The sequence below is a fragment of the Micromys minutus genome (genome assembly GCF_963924665.1).
Source record: "Micromys minutus genome assembly, chromosome: 5".
NCBI lineage: Eukaryota > Metazoa > Chordata > Mammalia > Rodentia > Muridae > Micromys > Micromys minutus.
Genome location: NC_137974.1, coordinates 49,933,773 through 49,948,434, shown reverse-complemented (window position 1 = coordinate 49,948,434; position 14,662 = coordinate 49,933,773). Strand labels below are relative to the sequence as shown.

The window sequence follows — 14,662 nt, the reverse complement described above, 5'->3', positions numbered from 1 at the left end:
GTGTGTGTGTGTGTGTGTGTGTGTATGTATATACACTCTTCACCAGGGCAGAGCAAGAGTTGAGCATTGCTAGAGTATTGTAAAATACTGTTAAACCAACATTTAGTTTTAATGATAAACCCTAATTTCATGGACACATTTTTGTATTTTTCAAGTAAAATCATAATGTTGGGATCCAAGGCAAGTTGACTATCTAATTGACAGCTATTACATCCCCCACTGGACAAGCACCTGCTCTCATGCTAACCCAGATGGCTACCTTGAGTACAACACAAGGCCCCACTTCTCCCTGAGGGTTTATAGGCAGCTCATAGTTGCTAGAGGAGAGAGAGAGATTTTCTTCATTTGTCTACACTCCTGTAAATACACTCTCACCCATACTCTATAAGTATACCCAATTAAACTCACTAGATAACCAAAAATGACCTGAAAGTAGAAGGATCTCATTGAGAAGGTGGAGATCAGCAGGCTTGGTTTCCCATTGTCTAAATTAGGTTAATTGATGGACGCAGAACTATTTCTTAAATAGACCTGAGTGCATTCTTTTAACTATGGATGACATGTACCAGGTGTTTAAAGTTCCTGTCTTGACTCTTCACAATAAAGAACTGTAACCTAAAACTGCAAACTGAAAAAGAACCTCTTCTCTCCTGCATTGACTTTTCTCAAGATAGTTTGTCAAAATAATAGATATTAAACCAGAATGCCTCCAATCTGAGTACTTTGAGACATAACTTGCAGAATCCTACAGCCTGTAGCTGTAGAAACCTAGCTCTTGCAACTGAAAGCTACAGGCATCAGCATTGGCCTTGAATACTCAAAGGCCTATGATTTCAACTCCAGAAATGTCTTATTTTCTATATATATGATCAATCAGGGTTGAATCACTTGGTACCCATTGCTGGAATCACTGCTTTTAGTAGCCACAAAGGTATTATGTGGTTTGAATGTTGTGACAGTTAGTGCTTGTTAACTCAATACAAACTAAAGTCTTCTGGGAAGACAGAACCTTTATTGAGGAACTACCTCCATCAAATTGGCCTGTGGGCATATCTTTGGGTTATTTCATTAAATGCTAGTTGATGCACAAGGTCTTAGACTACTGGAGGCAACACCATTTTTAGGCAAGTGGACCTGAGCCTTACAATAAAGCTCAATGAACATGATCATAAGTGGTCCAGAGAGTATCTTTTCTCCATGGTCCCCACTTCCAAGTTCCTGCTTGATTCCTTCCCTGACTTCTCTGCCATAATGCAGCATACACCTTCAATAATATTTAAAATAAAACCTTCCTCCCTTAATTTTATCATCATCATCATTATTAAGTATTTTGTCATGGCATTGATCAAGTAGCTAGTGCCATTATTATGAAGCCTAGTAACAAGGTCTTCATAGAGAAGAAATGATACTCACCGATTATGCATGCCATAGCCCCATGGATGTACAGCAGCAGAGATCATAACCACCAGGACTGGGATCCCATAGCCAAAGGCACAGAGATGCCGCATCTTGATGTTGCGAGAGCTGAAATAATTCACCACCTTCAGATTTCTCACCATCAGGAAGAGCATCACTGCCTCCACCAACATCCAGAAGAAGCAGGCAAGGAAAAGATAGTGTAGAAATCCCGCAATGATGGCACAAGCTGTCTGCAGGGAAGAAATCTGCATGTCAGGATCTCCTATGCAGCATAAGGCTGTAGTACAAAAGCAAGAGAGGAATGGTCTCTACTGGGGTTCCTCAAAAAAATTCAGCCTCTTTTCCACAAAGCTTAATGTAGTCACCCGTCCACCATCTAGGAATAGTGAGTATCTAGACCAGGTAAACATGGCAACTAAACAGAGAGAGGTCTGTGGTTATAGTAATGGATTTCATCAAGAAAGGAAGAGAACATAGGCAACAGAAACCAATTTGACTTAGCAACATCACAACGCCCAACACACCTATACATCAAGATTCTGAGCTAAATTCTCACTTTATAAACATGATAGAGGACTTTAAGAAGGACATAAATAACTCCATTAAAGAAACACAGGAGAACACTAGTAAACAAGTAGAAGCTCTTAAAGAGAAAACATATAAATTCCTTGATGATATACAAGAGAACACTATCAAACAGGAGAAGTAATTTTAAAAAACCATCTAGGATCTAAAAATGGAAATAAAAACATTAAAGAAAACACAAAGGGAGACAGCCCTGGAAATGAAAAACCAAGAAAAGAGAACAGGAGTCACAGATTCAAGAATCACCAACAAAATAGAAGAGATAAAAGAGAGAATCTCAGTGGCAGAAAATAGAATAAAAGACATAGACGAAACAGCTATGAAAAATACAAACACCAAAATGCTCTTATGTCAAAACATTCAAGAAATCCAGGATACAACTAAAAGGCTGAACCTAAGATTGGTGGGTATAGAAGAGACTGAAAATCCCCAACTCAAAGAGCCAGCAAATATCTTCAACAAAATTATAGAAAAGAACTTCCCTAACCTAAAGAAAGAGATGTCCATAAACATAGAAACAGCCTAAAGAACACCCAACAGATGGTACAAGAAAAAAAAGTACTCCCATCGTATAATAATTAAAACACCAAATGCACAGGGAAAAAAAAGAATATTGAAAGCAGTAACATATAAAGACAGACATATAAAAATTATAAATCAAGAGATGCACAAGCTCTTTTCCACCTGGACCAGCAGAGAGCCTGGTGAGGTCATGCCATGAGTATCCAGAGCACAGATAGTGCTTGCTGTGCTTGTGGAAAAGGGTGTTTCCAACACACAATAAGGAACAGGCCTCTGTGAGCAGAAACCAGGATCTCCCTGGAAAGGCCATGTTTGCAGACCACACACACAGGCTCTTTTGCACCTGAACCAGCAGAAAGCATGGAGCACGGGCATGGTGAGGTTATGCTTGGAGTTCTCAGGACAGAGAGAGTGTTGTGCTCTCGGGAAAAAAGGGACTTTTCCAGCCCACAAATAGGGCCTGGCCTCTGTCATCTGGTCTCTGAATCTGCCTGGGGAAGGCTATGCTTGCAGATCAGTTGCACAGGCTCTTTCCCACCTGGACCAGAGGTGAGCCTCACGCATAGGTCTGGGAGGTGACACCAGGAGTTCTCAAAGCACAGAGAGTGGGGTGCTCTCTGAAAAAGTGTTTTTTTTTTTGACCTAGAGAAAGAGCTGGGTCTCCGCCAGTAGGACTCAGAACCTGTGGGCAGAGGGATGAGCTCCCAGAACAGCTTCACAAGAGCTTCCACACCTGATCCCACAAAGACCAAACTGAGTCATTGCCATCAGGACTCACTGCTTGCCCACAAAGAGCTGAACATGCAGAAGCAATTTTCTTCCTGAGCCCAAAGGCCTTCAGATTCACAGGAGAGACAGGCTTCAGTCACTGCAAACAAGATAACCTATAATTACAGATAATAAGATGGCAAGAGAAAAGTGAAAGAACTTAAGCAATGGAAATGAAGAAAACCTGGCAACATCAGAACCCAGCTGTCTCACCACAGCAAGTAGTGGATTGCCTAACACACCAGAAAAACAAGACTCAGACTTGAAAGCATACTTCACAATGATGATGGAGATCTTCAAAAAGCACGTGATTAACTCCCTTAAACAACTAAAGGAGAACTAGGTGAGATCACTCAAAGAACTACAGGAAAACACAAACAAACAGATGATGAAATTGAAAACATAAATAGAAACAATAAAGAAAACACAAATAAAGACAACCTTGTGATAGAAAAGCTAAAAAAGAAATCAGGAGTAATAGATGCAAGCATCACCAGCAGACTACAAGGGATGGAAGAGAGGATTTTAGGGACCAAAGACAAAATTAAAAACATAGACAAAACATGAAGAAAAGATGCAAAAACCAAAAAGCTCCTAATCCAAAATGTACAGGAGATACAGGACACAATGAGAAGACCAAACCTAAGGATAATAGGTATAGAAAAGGACAAAGAATATCAACTAAAAGGCACAGTAAATATCTTCAACAAAATCATAGAAAAAAACTTTCCTACCCTTAAGAATGAGATGACCATGACCATAAAAGAAGCCAAGAGAACTCTAAATAGATTGGACCAGAAAGGAAATTCTTCCTGACACATAAAGTCAAAAAACCAAGTGTTCAAAACAAAGAAAAAAATACTAAGAACAGTAAGGGGGAAAGGTCATGTAACATATAAAGGTAGACCAATCAGAATTCAACACCCAACTTCTCAACAGAGACAATAAAAGCTGGAAGACCCTGGACAGACATCATACAAACTCTAAGAGAATACAAATGCCAGCCCAGGTTACTATAACTAGCAAAACTCTCAATTACAATATATGAAGAGACCAAGATATTCCAGAAAAAAACTAAATTTACATAATATCTGAACAAAAATCCAGCCCTACAAAGGATAATAGATGGAGAACCCAACATAAGGAGGGAAACTATACCCTAGAAAAAGCAATAAAATAACTAATCAAGGAAACTAAAAGAAGAAAGACACACAGACATAATTCTATCTCTAACAACAAAAATAACAGGAAACAACAATCACTATTCCTTAATATCTGTTAACATAGATGGACTCAAATCCCCAATAAAGAGACATAGACTATCAATTTGGATATGTAAACAGGATCCAGCATTTTGCTGCATACAGGAAACTCATCTCAGAAACAAAGACAGACACTACCTCAGAGGAAAAGAGTGGAGAAAAAACGTCCATGCAAATGGTCCTAAGAAACAAGCTGGAGTAGCCATTCTCATATTGAATAAAAAAATAACTATTTTAAAAGAGAACTTAAGACCAATTTCCCTCATGAACAAATAAAATTCTTGCAAACTGAATCTAAGAAAACACCAAAAAGATCATTCAACATGATCAACGAGGCTTCATCCCAGGGATACGGAGAACGTTCAATATACAGAAATCCATCAACGTAATCCATTATATAAACAAACTCAAAGAAAAAATATATGACCATCTTACTAGATGCTGAGAAAGCATTTGACAAAATTCAACACACCTTCATTTTAAAAGTCTTGGAAAGAGCAGAAATCAAAGGTTTATACCTAAACATAGTAAAAAACAATATACAGCAAACTGGTAGCCAATATCAAACTAAATGGTGAGAAACTTTAAGCAATTCCACTAAAATAGGGGAATAGACAAGGCTGTCCACTGTCCTTCAATATAGTACTGGGAGTCCTGGGCAGAGAAATTAGACAACAAAAATAAGTCAAGAGAATACAAATTGAAAAGGAAGAAGTCGAAATATCACTATTTGCAGATGATATAATAGTATATGTAAGTGACCCCAAAATTTCTACCAGAGAACTTTTACAGCTGATAAACAACTTCAGCAAAGTGCCTGAATATAAGATTAACTCAAACCAATCAGTAGCCTTCCTCTACTCAAACGACAAACATGTTGAAAAGTAAATTATAGAAAAGATACCCTTCACAATAGTCACAAACAATATCAAATACCTTGGTATGACCCTAACTAAGCAAGTGAAAGATCTGTATGACAAGAACTTCGTGTCTCTGAAGAAGGAAATTGAAGAATATCTCAGAATATGGAAAGATCTCCCATGCTCATGGATTAGAAGGATCAACATTGTAAAAATGGCCATCTTTCCAAAAGCAATCCACAGATTCAATGCATTTTTCATTACAATTCCAACTCAATTCTTCATAGAGTTGGAAAGAATAATTTGCAAATCCATCTAAAATAACAAAAAATCCAAGATAGTGAAATCTATTCTTGACAACAAGAAAACTTCTGTGGGAATCACTATCCCTGACCACAAGCTATATTACAAAGCAATTGTGTTTTTTAAAAATGCATAGTACTGGTACAGAGATAGGCAGGTAGATCAATGGAACAGAATTAAAGACCCAGAATAAACCCTAACACCTATAGTCACTTGATCTTTGACAAAAGAGCTTAAAAACATTCATTGGGAAAAGGACAGCCTCTTCAACAAATGGTGCTGGTTCAACTGGCAGTCAGCATGCATAAGAATGCAAATCAATCCTTTCCTATCTCCTTGTACAAAGCTCAAGTGCAAGTGGATCAAAGACCTCCACATAAAACCAAGTACACTGAAACTAACAGAACAAAAAGAGGGGAAGAGCTTAGAAACATGGGCACAGGGGAAATTTTCCTGAACAGAACACCAATGGCCTATGCTCTAAGATCAAGAATCAACAAATTGAACCTCATGAATATTGCAAAGTTTCTGTAAGGCTAAGGACACTGTCAAGAAAACAAAATGGCACCCAACAGACTGGGAAAGAATCTTCACCAATCCCACATCTGATAGAGGGCTAATATGCAATACATACAAAGAACTCAAGAAATTAGACTCCAGAGAATAAAATAATCCTGTTAAAAATGGGGTACAGAACTAAAGAAAAAATTCTCAAGTGAAGAATACCAAATGGTAGAGAAACACCTAAAGAAATGCTCAACTTCCCCAGTCATCAGGGAAATCAGAACAACCCTGAGATTCCACCTCACTCTAGTCAGAAGAGCTAAGATCAAAAAATTATTTGACAATAGATACTGGTGAGACTGTGGAGAAAGAGGAACACTCCTCCACTGTTGGTGGGGTTAGAAACTGGTGAAACCACTCTGGAAATCAGTCTGGATATTTCTCAGAAAATTGGACATAGTACTGCCAGCTATTCCACTCCTAGGTATATACCCCAAAGATGCTCATACTGAGCAGAGGGACCCCTGTGAGTGTGCTGGGGGAGGGAGGGAAATGAAGAAGTTTGCAGCCTCATGGAAAGAAAAACACTGTCAATCAACCAAATCCTCCACAGCTCCCATGGACTAGAACACCAACCACTGAGCATGCATTGAGAGGCCCATGTCTCCAGTTGTATATGTAGTGGAGAATAGCAGTGTCTGACATCAATGTGAGAAGAGGCCTTTACTCCAGTGAGGGCACATTTTTCCAATGTAGGGAAAGCCAAGGCACTGAGCTGGAGAAGGTGATTTGTGAGGACAAGTAGAGGGGGTGGGGGGAAGTGGGTGAAAGGGATAACATTCCAAGGGTAAATACAAGAAGTATCTAATAATTTTTTTTAAAAAGAACAGAACAAAAAAAAAAAGAAATTGGAGAGGTCATATGCTAGCACATTAACACTCATGTGAAAGCTTGAGAAAAAGAAGAAAGAGAAGAGGAGGAGGAGGAGGAGGAGGAGGAGGAGAAGAAGAAAAAGAAGAGGAGGAGGAGGAGGAGGAGGATGAGGAGGAAAATACACCCAAGAGGAGGAGACTACAGGAAATAATCAAGTAGAACTGATTCAAGTAGAATCTGAAATCAAGTAGAAACCAAAGAACTATAGAAATAAACCAAGTAGAAACAAAAAGAACAAAGAATCACCAAAACATGAAGCTGGTTCTTTGAGAAAAATCGACAAACCTTTAGCCAAACTAACCAGAGGACATAGGGACAGTATCCAAATTAACAAAATCAGGAAAAAAAAAAACTGAGAGACATAACAGAAACTGAGAAAATTCAAAAAAATCATCAGATCCTACTATGAAAGACAATACTCAACAAAACTGGAAAATCTTGATAAAATGGACAATTTTCTAGGCTGATGCCAGGTACCAAAGTTAAATCAGGATCAGATAAACCATCTTAACAGTCCCATAACCCCTAAAGAAATAGAAGCAGTAATTAAAAGTCTCCCAACCAAAAAATGCCCAGTTCAAAAAATGTTTAAGGAGCTGATTTTAGACTGACAGTTGTCACAATAGGTCAACTCAGTGAGAACTTAGCTGTGCTGGTTAGTTTCTTGTCAATCTGATGCAAACTAAAGTCAAATGGGGAGAGGAAACCTTGACTGAGAAATTGCCTTGATAAGATTGACCTGTAGGTAAAAGTGTGGAACATTGAGATGGGAGAATCCAGCTTGTCATAAGCAACACCATCTTTGGGCTGGTAATCCTATAAGAAAGTAGGTCAAGAGGAAAAATCCAGCAAGCAACATTTCTCCATGGTCCCTAATTTAGTTTCTGCATTGGTGGACTGTGACATGAAGGTGTAGGCTAAAATAATCCCTTTCTTGCCCAAGTTGCTTTTAGTCATATTGTTTATCACAGCAACAGAGAGAAAACTAGGACAGTCGGCAGACTCTATGAAGAGGCCCTGGGAGAGGGAACTAGATAATGATGAGCAGCAGAGCTTGGGCAGACGGTATTGCTGGATAGGGACACAGCCCGAGGGTCACAAACCTGGTTGTCAGTCTTGTCTATACCGGTGAGGAAGAGAAGCTTGGCCAAGAAGAGACACACACAAAGGTGCAGATGCATGTAGGTGTTGTGGTTCTGAACCGCACGACACAACAGGAAGGTTGCCATGGCCAAGGCAAGACATACCAGAGAGATGACTGTACCCACATGGCTGATGATATACAAGGAGAATTCCATCTGTCATGAAGAAGAACAATTGTTGGCCTCACAATAGAACTGAAATCCCCCCTCAGCACCACAAAAAAAAAAAAAAATAGACAACACCTTACCCAGACCTCCTGAAAGTCTCAGAACTTCTATTCCCTGGCCTCAGACAAATTTGAATGTTATCCATGACAGTGAGAAATCTGATTGCACCCATGAGTACTCACACACAACCCCTAGTGTTTCCTTGGCTCTCCTAGAAAGGACATCTAGGACATTGTTCCTAGACTCACCTGTCATACAGTGGGTTCTACATGCTTTTGGGGGTAGTAAAGATTCCTTCTGGAATATATATTTAAACATCTTAAAAATGCAGGAAAAAAATAAAACTACCAGAAACCTATAGGTCAGATGAGCTATGGCCAAACTCCTCCTTACCAAAAAATAGAACACAAATGATACCAGAAGTTCTGGGCCTTTTGAATTGAACCATGATGGATGGTGACCCTGAAGCTTATCCATCTTTTTCTAAAGATTTTGTGAGTGCACAATTGCCTGTATTAACCCCCTCATTTATCTGAATATATGAAGTGGTTTCTGCCTCTCAGGCTGAGCACTAACAAAGTTGCTGATATCTGAGACATATCAATTTAGATTAAAAGCAACAGTCCTTTCCCTACACTGTTCATTAATGAATAGTTTTAAAATTCGTGGTGCCTTCTCTGTGTTAAGGATACCACCACCCAGTGCATCACAGGTTTCTCTGCACAACACTGTCACAGACTGTTTAAAAAAACTGCTCACAATTTTGCCATCTCCTAGTCATAGGTATCATGATGAGGCATAAATGCCTATTTGCTAATCAGTAAAATAGGACTATGAATATCTGTATTGTGCACATATGTGTGTTCAGGTACACATGTATTCAACATGCATGTAGAGGACAGAGGACAACTTGAGGGCCACAATAAGGAATATTAACCACTAGGTGACTCATTGGCCTAAAGCTTACCAGTGAGTTCCAGAATCTACTTGTCTTTGCCTCCCCAACTGGGGATATTTTAAGCGTTTGGCACAAGTCACAGCTTTTTAAATGAATGCTAGAGAACAAACTCAGAGTCTTATGTCAAGCACTTTACAGAGTCAGCCATATTTCCAGCCCATAGCTGATTTATATAGTCATTTCTGTAGGATTACAGTAAATGTATAAAAATACTTACAACTTTGTTCGGTGGTGTTAACTATATGTTAGCTCTTTATTCTTGCTGCTTTGAAATGAATAATTTGGGTTCCACTCAGAGGGGTAGAGTAGCTTATTCAGGAAAAAAAGTGACCCACACAGAACTGAAAAGAGAATGTTCTCCCTGCTGTCCCATTATAAGTCCTATGCTACACATTATTTTATAAGATTTTTGGTACTTCCATAGTAGGGAAGTGCCCTTGTTCCTAATACATCAGCCAAGGACTCTTTCCGTACCAATTAAGGAAATTTTCCTCTTCATTAAGTCAGTTCATTCATCTATGCTCACTTCATGGACCCTGTTATGGATATTTCTCAATGAAGATTCTACACTACACCTTTGACCTAATGTCAAGGGATTCTGGGACTTGTAATTTATAGATGTTATCTCCAGTAATGGAGTGCAGTAATCAAGTGCAGAGCATCATTTGAGAGTAGAGATGAATACTGAATAATGTCAGGGTATTATCAAACTTCACCGGAATCTAGGAATTCCTAGAGCTCAATTTCTGGTTAATGTCTGTTGTTTAGTTGAAAGAGAAATTTGGGGCCATGCTATCTCAAGGTTCAGGTCCTACCTCAACTAATTACTAACTACATAATGAGGCATGCCACTGAGCATTAATCTTCTGTCCCATGAAATTTGAAATTGACCAATAAACAATTAGCTTTAAGCAAAAAGTTCTAGATCATTAAGCTCCTCATTAGTAACTGCTTATTAAATGAGACTTGTGAAATATATTTTGAGTATGTTTGATTATGATCTGTGACAGTTAATTTTGGTGATCAACTTAGTTAAATCAGAAGTCTACTAAGAGACAAGCTGTTGGGCACACCCTTGAGAAATGTTATTGATCAGGCTGGTGGAAAGAACCAGCCTGTATTTAGGTAGAAACCCAGACAAAAAAAAAAGGGTCTAAGGAAAACCTCTGGCTTTTGCATCATCGCCTTCACATCTTGCTGGGAAATTTATCTGTTCTGATATTGTAGCTGCTGCAATGCTCCTTAGATGATACCAGAATCCAGATTCTTCAGGTTTTCAGTGTGGGCATAAATCCATGGTGCTCCAGAAATCCTCCATACTGTTAGTGCCAGAGTGAGGCTGCTGACATATCCAGCTTCTTGTATTGATCATTTACTGGGTTCTCAACCACTCTAATGTAAAGGTAGCCATTCCTGGAATGTGCACATCATATTATGCAAGCCAATCTAATAAAATCCCTCTAACAAGTATTTGTTTCTTTTGGTTCTGTTCCTCTTAGAAAGCCTGAATAATACAGGGTTATTATGTCTGATTTTGTACTTCAGTGTCAATGCTTTCTAACCACATAATGAATTTCTTAACCATAGAAGTGTGACACACATCACTCTTCCCTCTATGGTTACCTTCTGCAATACCCAAGACCATGGAAAGACACAAAAGATGTTATGTCAATCACCTCCACTAGGTTTCAAGCAAGATACTCAGGGAAACATAAATGAGATACCAGTACTCACTGTAAGCTCCCCCGAAGCCATGATAATGGCCAAGTTTGCCATCCGGTTACAGCTGCAGACTGTGTATGTCTCCGACGTTTCCATGATCTTACATCCCATGGCTGTCCATCTCCCATGCTCCACATCAGTGTTCCAGGAGACACAGATAGGCTGCTCAGACTTCTGCTTCGGCTGAAAGACCAGAAGCCCCAGTCTCCTGAGAACTTCACACTTTGAATAGATTCAATGTGACCAGATCCATCTGGGACTAGAAACTCAGGAAATGGAACAACTAATTTCAGCCTTTACTGGTACTTTATCTGGAGTTAGACTGCTGTTATTGCTTCACGAAAACTTTCAGAGCTGGAAAGGTAGCTGAGCAGACAAGCCCTTGTTGTATGTGAATGAGAAACTGTTCAAATACCCAGTACACACATTTTCAAAAGCTCTAAGTACCATCATAGGTCTGTTATCCTAGACTTGGAAGGTATAGAGATAAGAGTTTACATGACCTGTTGACCAGACAGCCTGGCTGAACCAAGCTCTTTGTTTTGTGACAGAGCTGGTCTCAAAAAATAAGGATGAAAGATTGCTCAGTGGTTTGTAGCACTTGTTACTCTTCTAGAAGAGCTGAGTTTGGTTTCCAGTTTCCATATTAGGTGGCTCACAACCTCTTGTAACTCCAGCTTCATCAAATCTGATGTTTCTGAACTCCATGGGCACATGCACTTGTATGTACACACCCACAGATAAACATACACATAATTATAAATAATAAAATGAGAGCAATAAAGACAACTAACATTGATCTTTAGCTACCACATACACACTAGCACAAATGCACACACACAAGCATGAACATTTGTTGTAGTGTGTCACTACTGAGGAAACTTGAAAAAGGATGCACACTTCTCTCTTAGAAAAGAAAAAAGTAGGAATATATTTCTTTTACTCAAATCTGTGACCATTTGAAAACAAAACAATCAAACGTTTCTTAAATGGGTAAGAGCATCTTGTGTAGCAAGTCTCCCTCATAGACAGTCAGAGATCTCAGAAGATAGTGCACAAACCTGGTTGTGCTGGAGAGTATAGACAATAGGCTGGGAGAAGTCCTCCTTCTTCTCCCCAGTCACAATGCCACCAACAACACGGGAATTCATTCTCAGTTTCCGGGAGACCCGACCATCTTCAAAGAAGCGTTCATCTAAAGCTGATTCCATGTGTGCAAAGGAGACAAAAGCCACTCCTGGGGTCCCTGCATGTCCCAAAATTAAAGACAAATAGGCAAAAATTTGTTTGTTCCATAGATGTTATATATGGAACATGTATTCACAGGAAATATGGATACACACAGCAACATGAGCACACACATGCAGCACATGTGACATGTACAAACACAGACTCTTCCCAGTTTACTCTAAGTACTTAAATAACCAAGAATGTCCATATCAGCTGAGGCAGAATTGGAAAACCAGGGAAAGGAAGGAAACCCCACTCGAACTCCAGGCTGCTGTTCCTGCTTTTTGAGCATCAATAAACCTGGTCTAATACACCAAACATCAGTTCCTGATGGTGATAACCAGGGTAACCAATGGCCTGTGAAGCAACATGCCTAAGTTTTATTATGACTACTATGATACGTATCTTACCCATAATCTATGAAAAAGACAAACAATAGTGGTCCGAAACACAAAGTGAATGTGAAAGACTATTACCAGAAATAGTTGGAAAAGGAGGCCCAGGGTCTGATTTACAAAACAATGGCCATGTTTCAGCAAAGATCCCTCCAGCTCCATTCTCTGCTCCTCTGCCTGCAGGGGTCTTGATTTCATCTCCCCCCAGTCTCCCAGGTCCTCCTCGGCCTGGCATGATACCTACACCCTACATGGGATGCCCTCCCAGGATGCCAATGATAGGCCCTCCTCTTCCTCCTGGAATAATGCCTATGGGACCAGCTCCTGGAATGAGACCATCCATGGGAAGCCAACATGCCCATAATACCTGGACCTCCAATGATGAGACTTCCTGCCCACCCTATTTTTGTGCCCATGTGACCTGGCATGACTCATTCAGACAGATAAAAGCAGAAGGGCATTTTATTGTTTTGTATTTCTTGTTCTGTTTCACCAGGAGATCTTGGTGCTGAGCCTGGGTGTTGACTAGATGTACAACAAGGAAAGTTCCCTTCCTAACAGAGAGAATTCTTTTGGAGGGAGAATACAAAAATAAATATAGTTTTTTCACTTATATTGTAAAATGTGAAAATAAAATTGTCAGCTCTTACAGTTTAAAATACATTTATCAAACATCTGTGGAGCCATGTGTTTGCTGGCGCCATCGCAAAGAGAGCACTAGGAATACCAACAGAGCTGTGCTGACTTAGGGGCACAAGTTCACACTTTCACCCATCCACACTCCTCCCTCACTCATCCCTGATATAAACAGCACAGCTTGTGAAGCCACCATATGATTTTATGTACAAAGGGGAGTCAATGCTGAGAAGTGGGGAAAGCAGACCTCGTGGTTTTATTTAAGTTTTAAGGTGAACTTAAGCTTTATCTCTGCATCACCTGCCAATCTTCTGCTAGGGTAAGGAGCTTGGTGGAGAGCTGGCATGGTATGTAAGAGGGCTCATGCTCACTGCCTCATGCCATACACAATGAATTCTATGTAAATGGCATCAATAAGCAATGTGGCTTCTAAATATCTAAATAAAATCTTAAAAACTGGTCACAAAAGACATGTTCACTAAAGAGATTAGAAATAGTGACAATATCACACAGAAATTCCAAAAATGATAAACTCAATAAATCAAATTTTAGATTAGGTAGAACTCAGTAGAAAGCCTTACAATAGAATGGGCCAGATGGATAAATAACCAGAAATCAAGACAGGCACACATAGCTGGTGGCTACACCCACTGGTGACAGACCTTATTCCAGTGTCTTGATCTTAATGTTCACTTTTAATGTTCAACATCCCCAGCAGGTAGAAAACTTTCTTTCCTCAGTTCTCTACCATACATGACTACCTTGTAATGTTCAGTAAGCACAGTGGGCTGACTGTCAAGGTGACTCTGTACCTGTAGATTCTGATTCTTTGATTACGAAACAGCCAACATTCATCTTATCCCCTCTGGCTTTCAAGATAATGGACACATTCTCCTCATTGCATTCTTCATTGACGACCTTGCTTTCAATGTCTGAAAGTAAAGGGGATTATTTTTGTTAAGACACACAGAAAGTATATGTATATTGAATTTGGTTTTTGTCCCAGATACCAAGAGCCAAATAACAAGAATGGCTCAATGGCACATGAATCTCACTGTGAATGAAAAATAAATAAACATCATGAGTGGACGGGGGAGAGGATGAGAGCAGAAAGAATGAGGTGAGGAAAGGGCAGAGGGAGAGAACTGGGAGAGAAAATGGAATTGGGAGGTCATCTCTTGGATGATCTAGAAACCTATTGCAATAGGAACTCCCAGAAATCTACAAGGAGAGAACTACCAGAAATGTGAGATAA

General features: G+C 39.6%; 1 protein-coding gene across 1 annotated transcript in view; it reads right to left on the bottom strand.

Annotated features, from left to right (window-relative positions):
- Nucleotides 1-14,662, bottom strand: part of ADGRE1 (adhesion G protein-coupled receptor E1) — a gene marked incomplete at its 5' end in the record, with an annotated part of 105,895 nt that overhangs the window by 13,539 nt on the left and 77,694 nt on the right. The window contains 5 exons of the mRNA XM_080917534.1: nt 1,414-1,649; nt 8,260-8,454; nt 11,159-11,329; nt 12,208-12,392; nt 14,220-14,339. Coding sequence (XP_080773660.1) covers nt 1,414-1,649; nt 8,260-8,454; nt 11,159-11,329; nt 12,208-12,392; nt 14,220-14,339 — 907 coding nt within the window. The remainder of the gene's footprint in view (nt 1-1,413; nt 1,650-8,259; nt 8,455-11,158; nt 11,330-12,207; nt 12,393-14,219; nt 14,340-14,662) is intronic.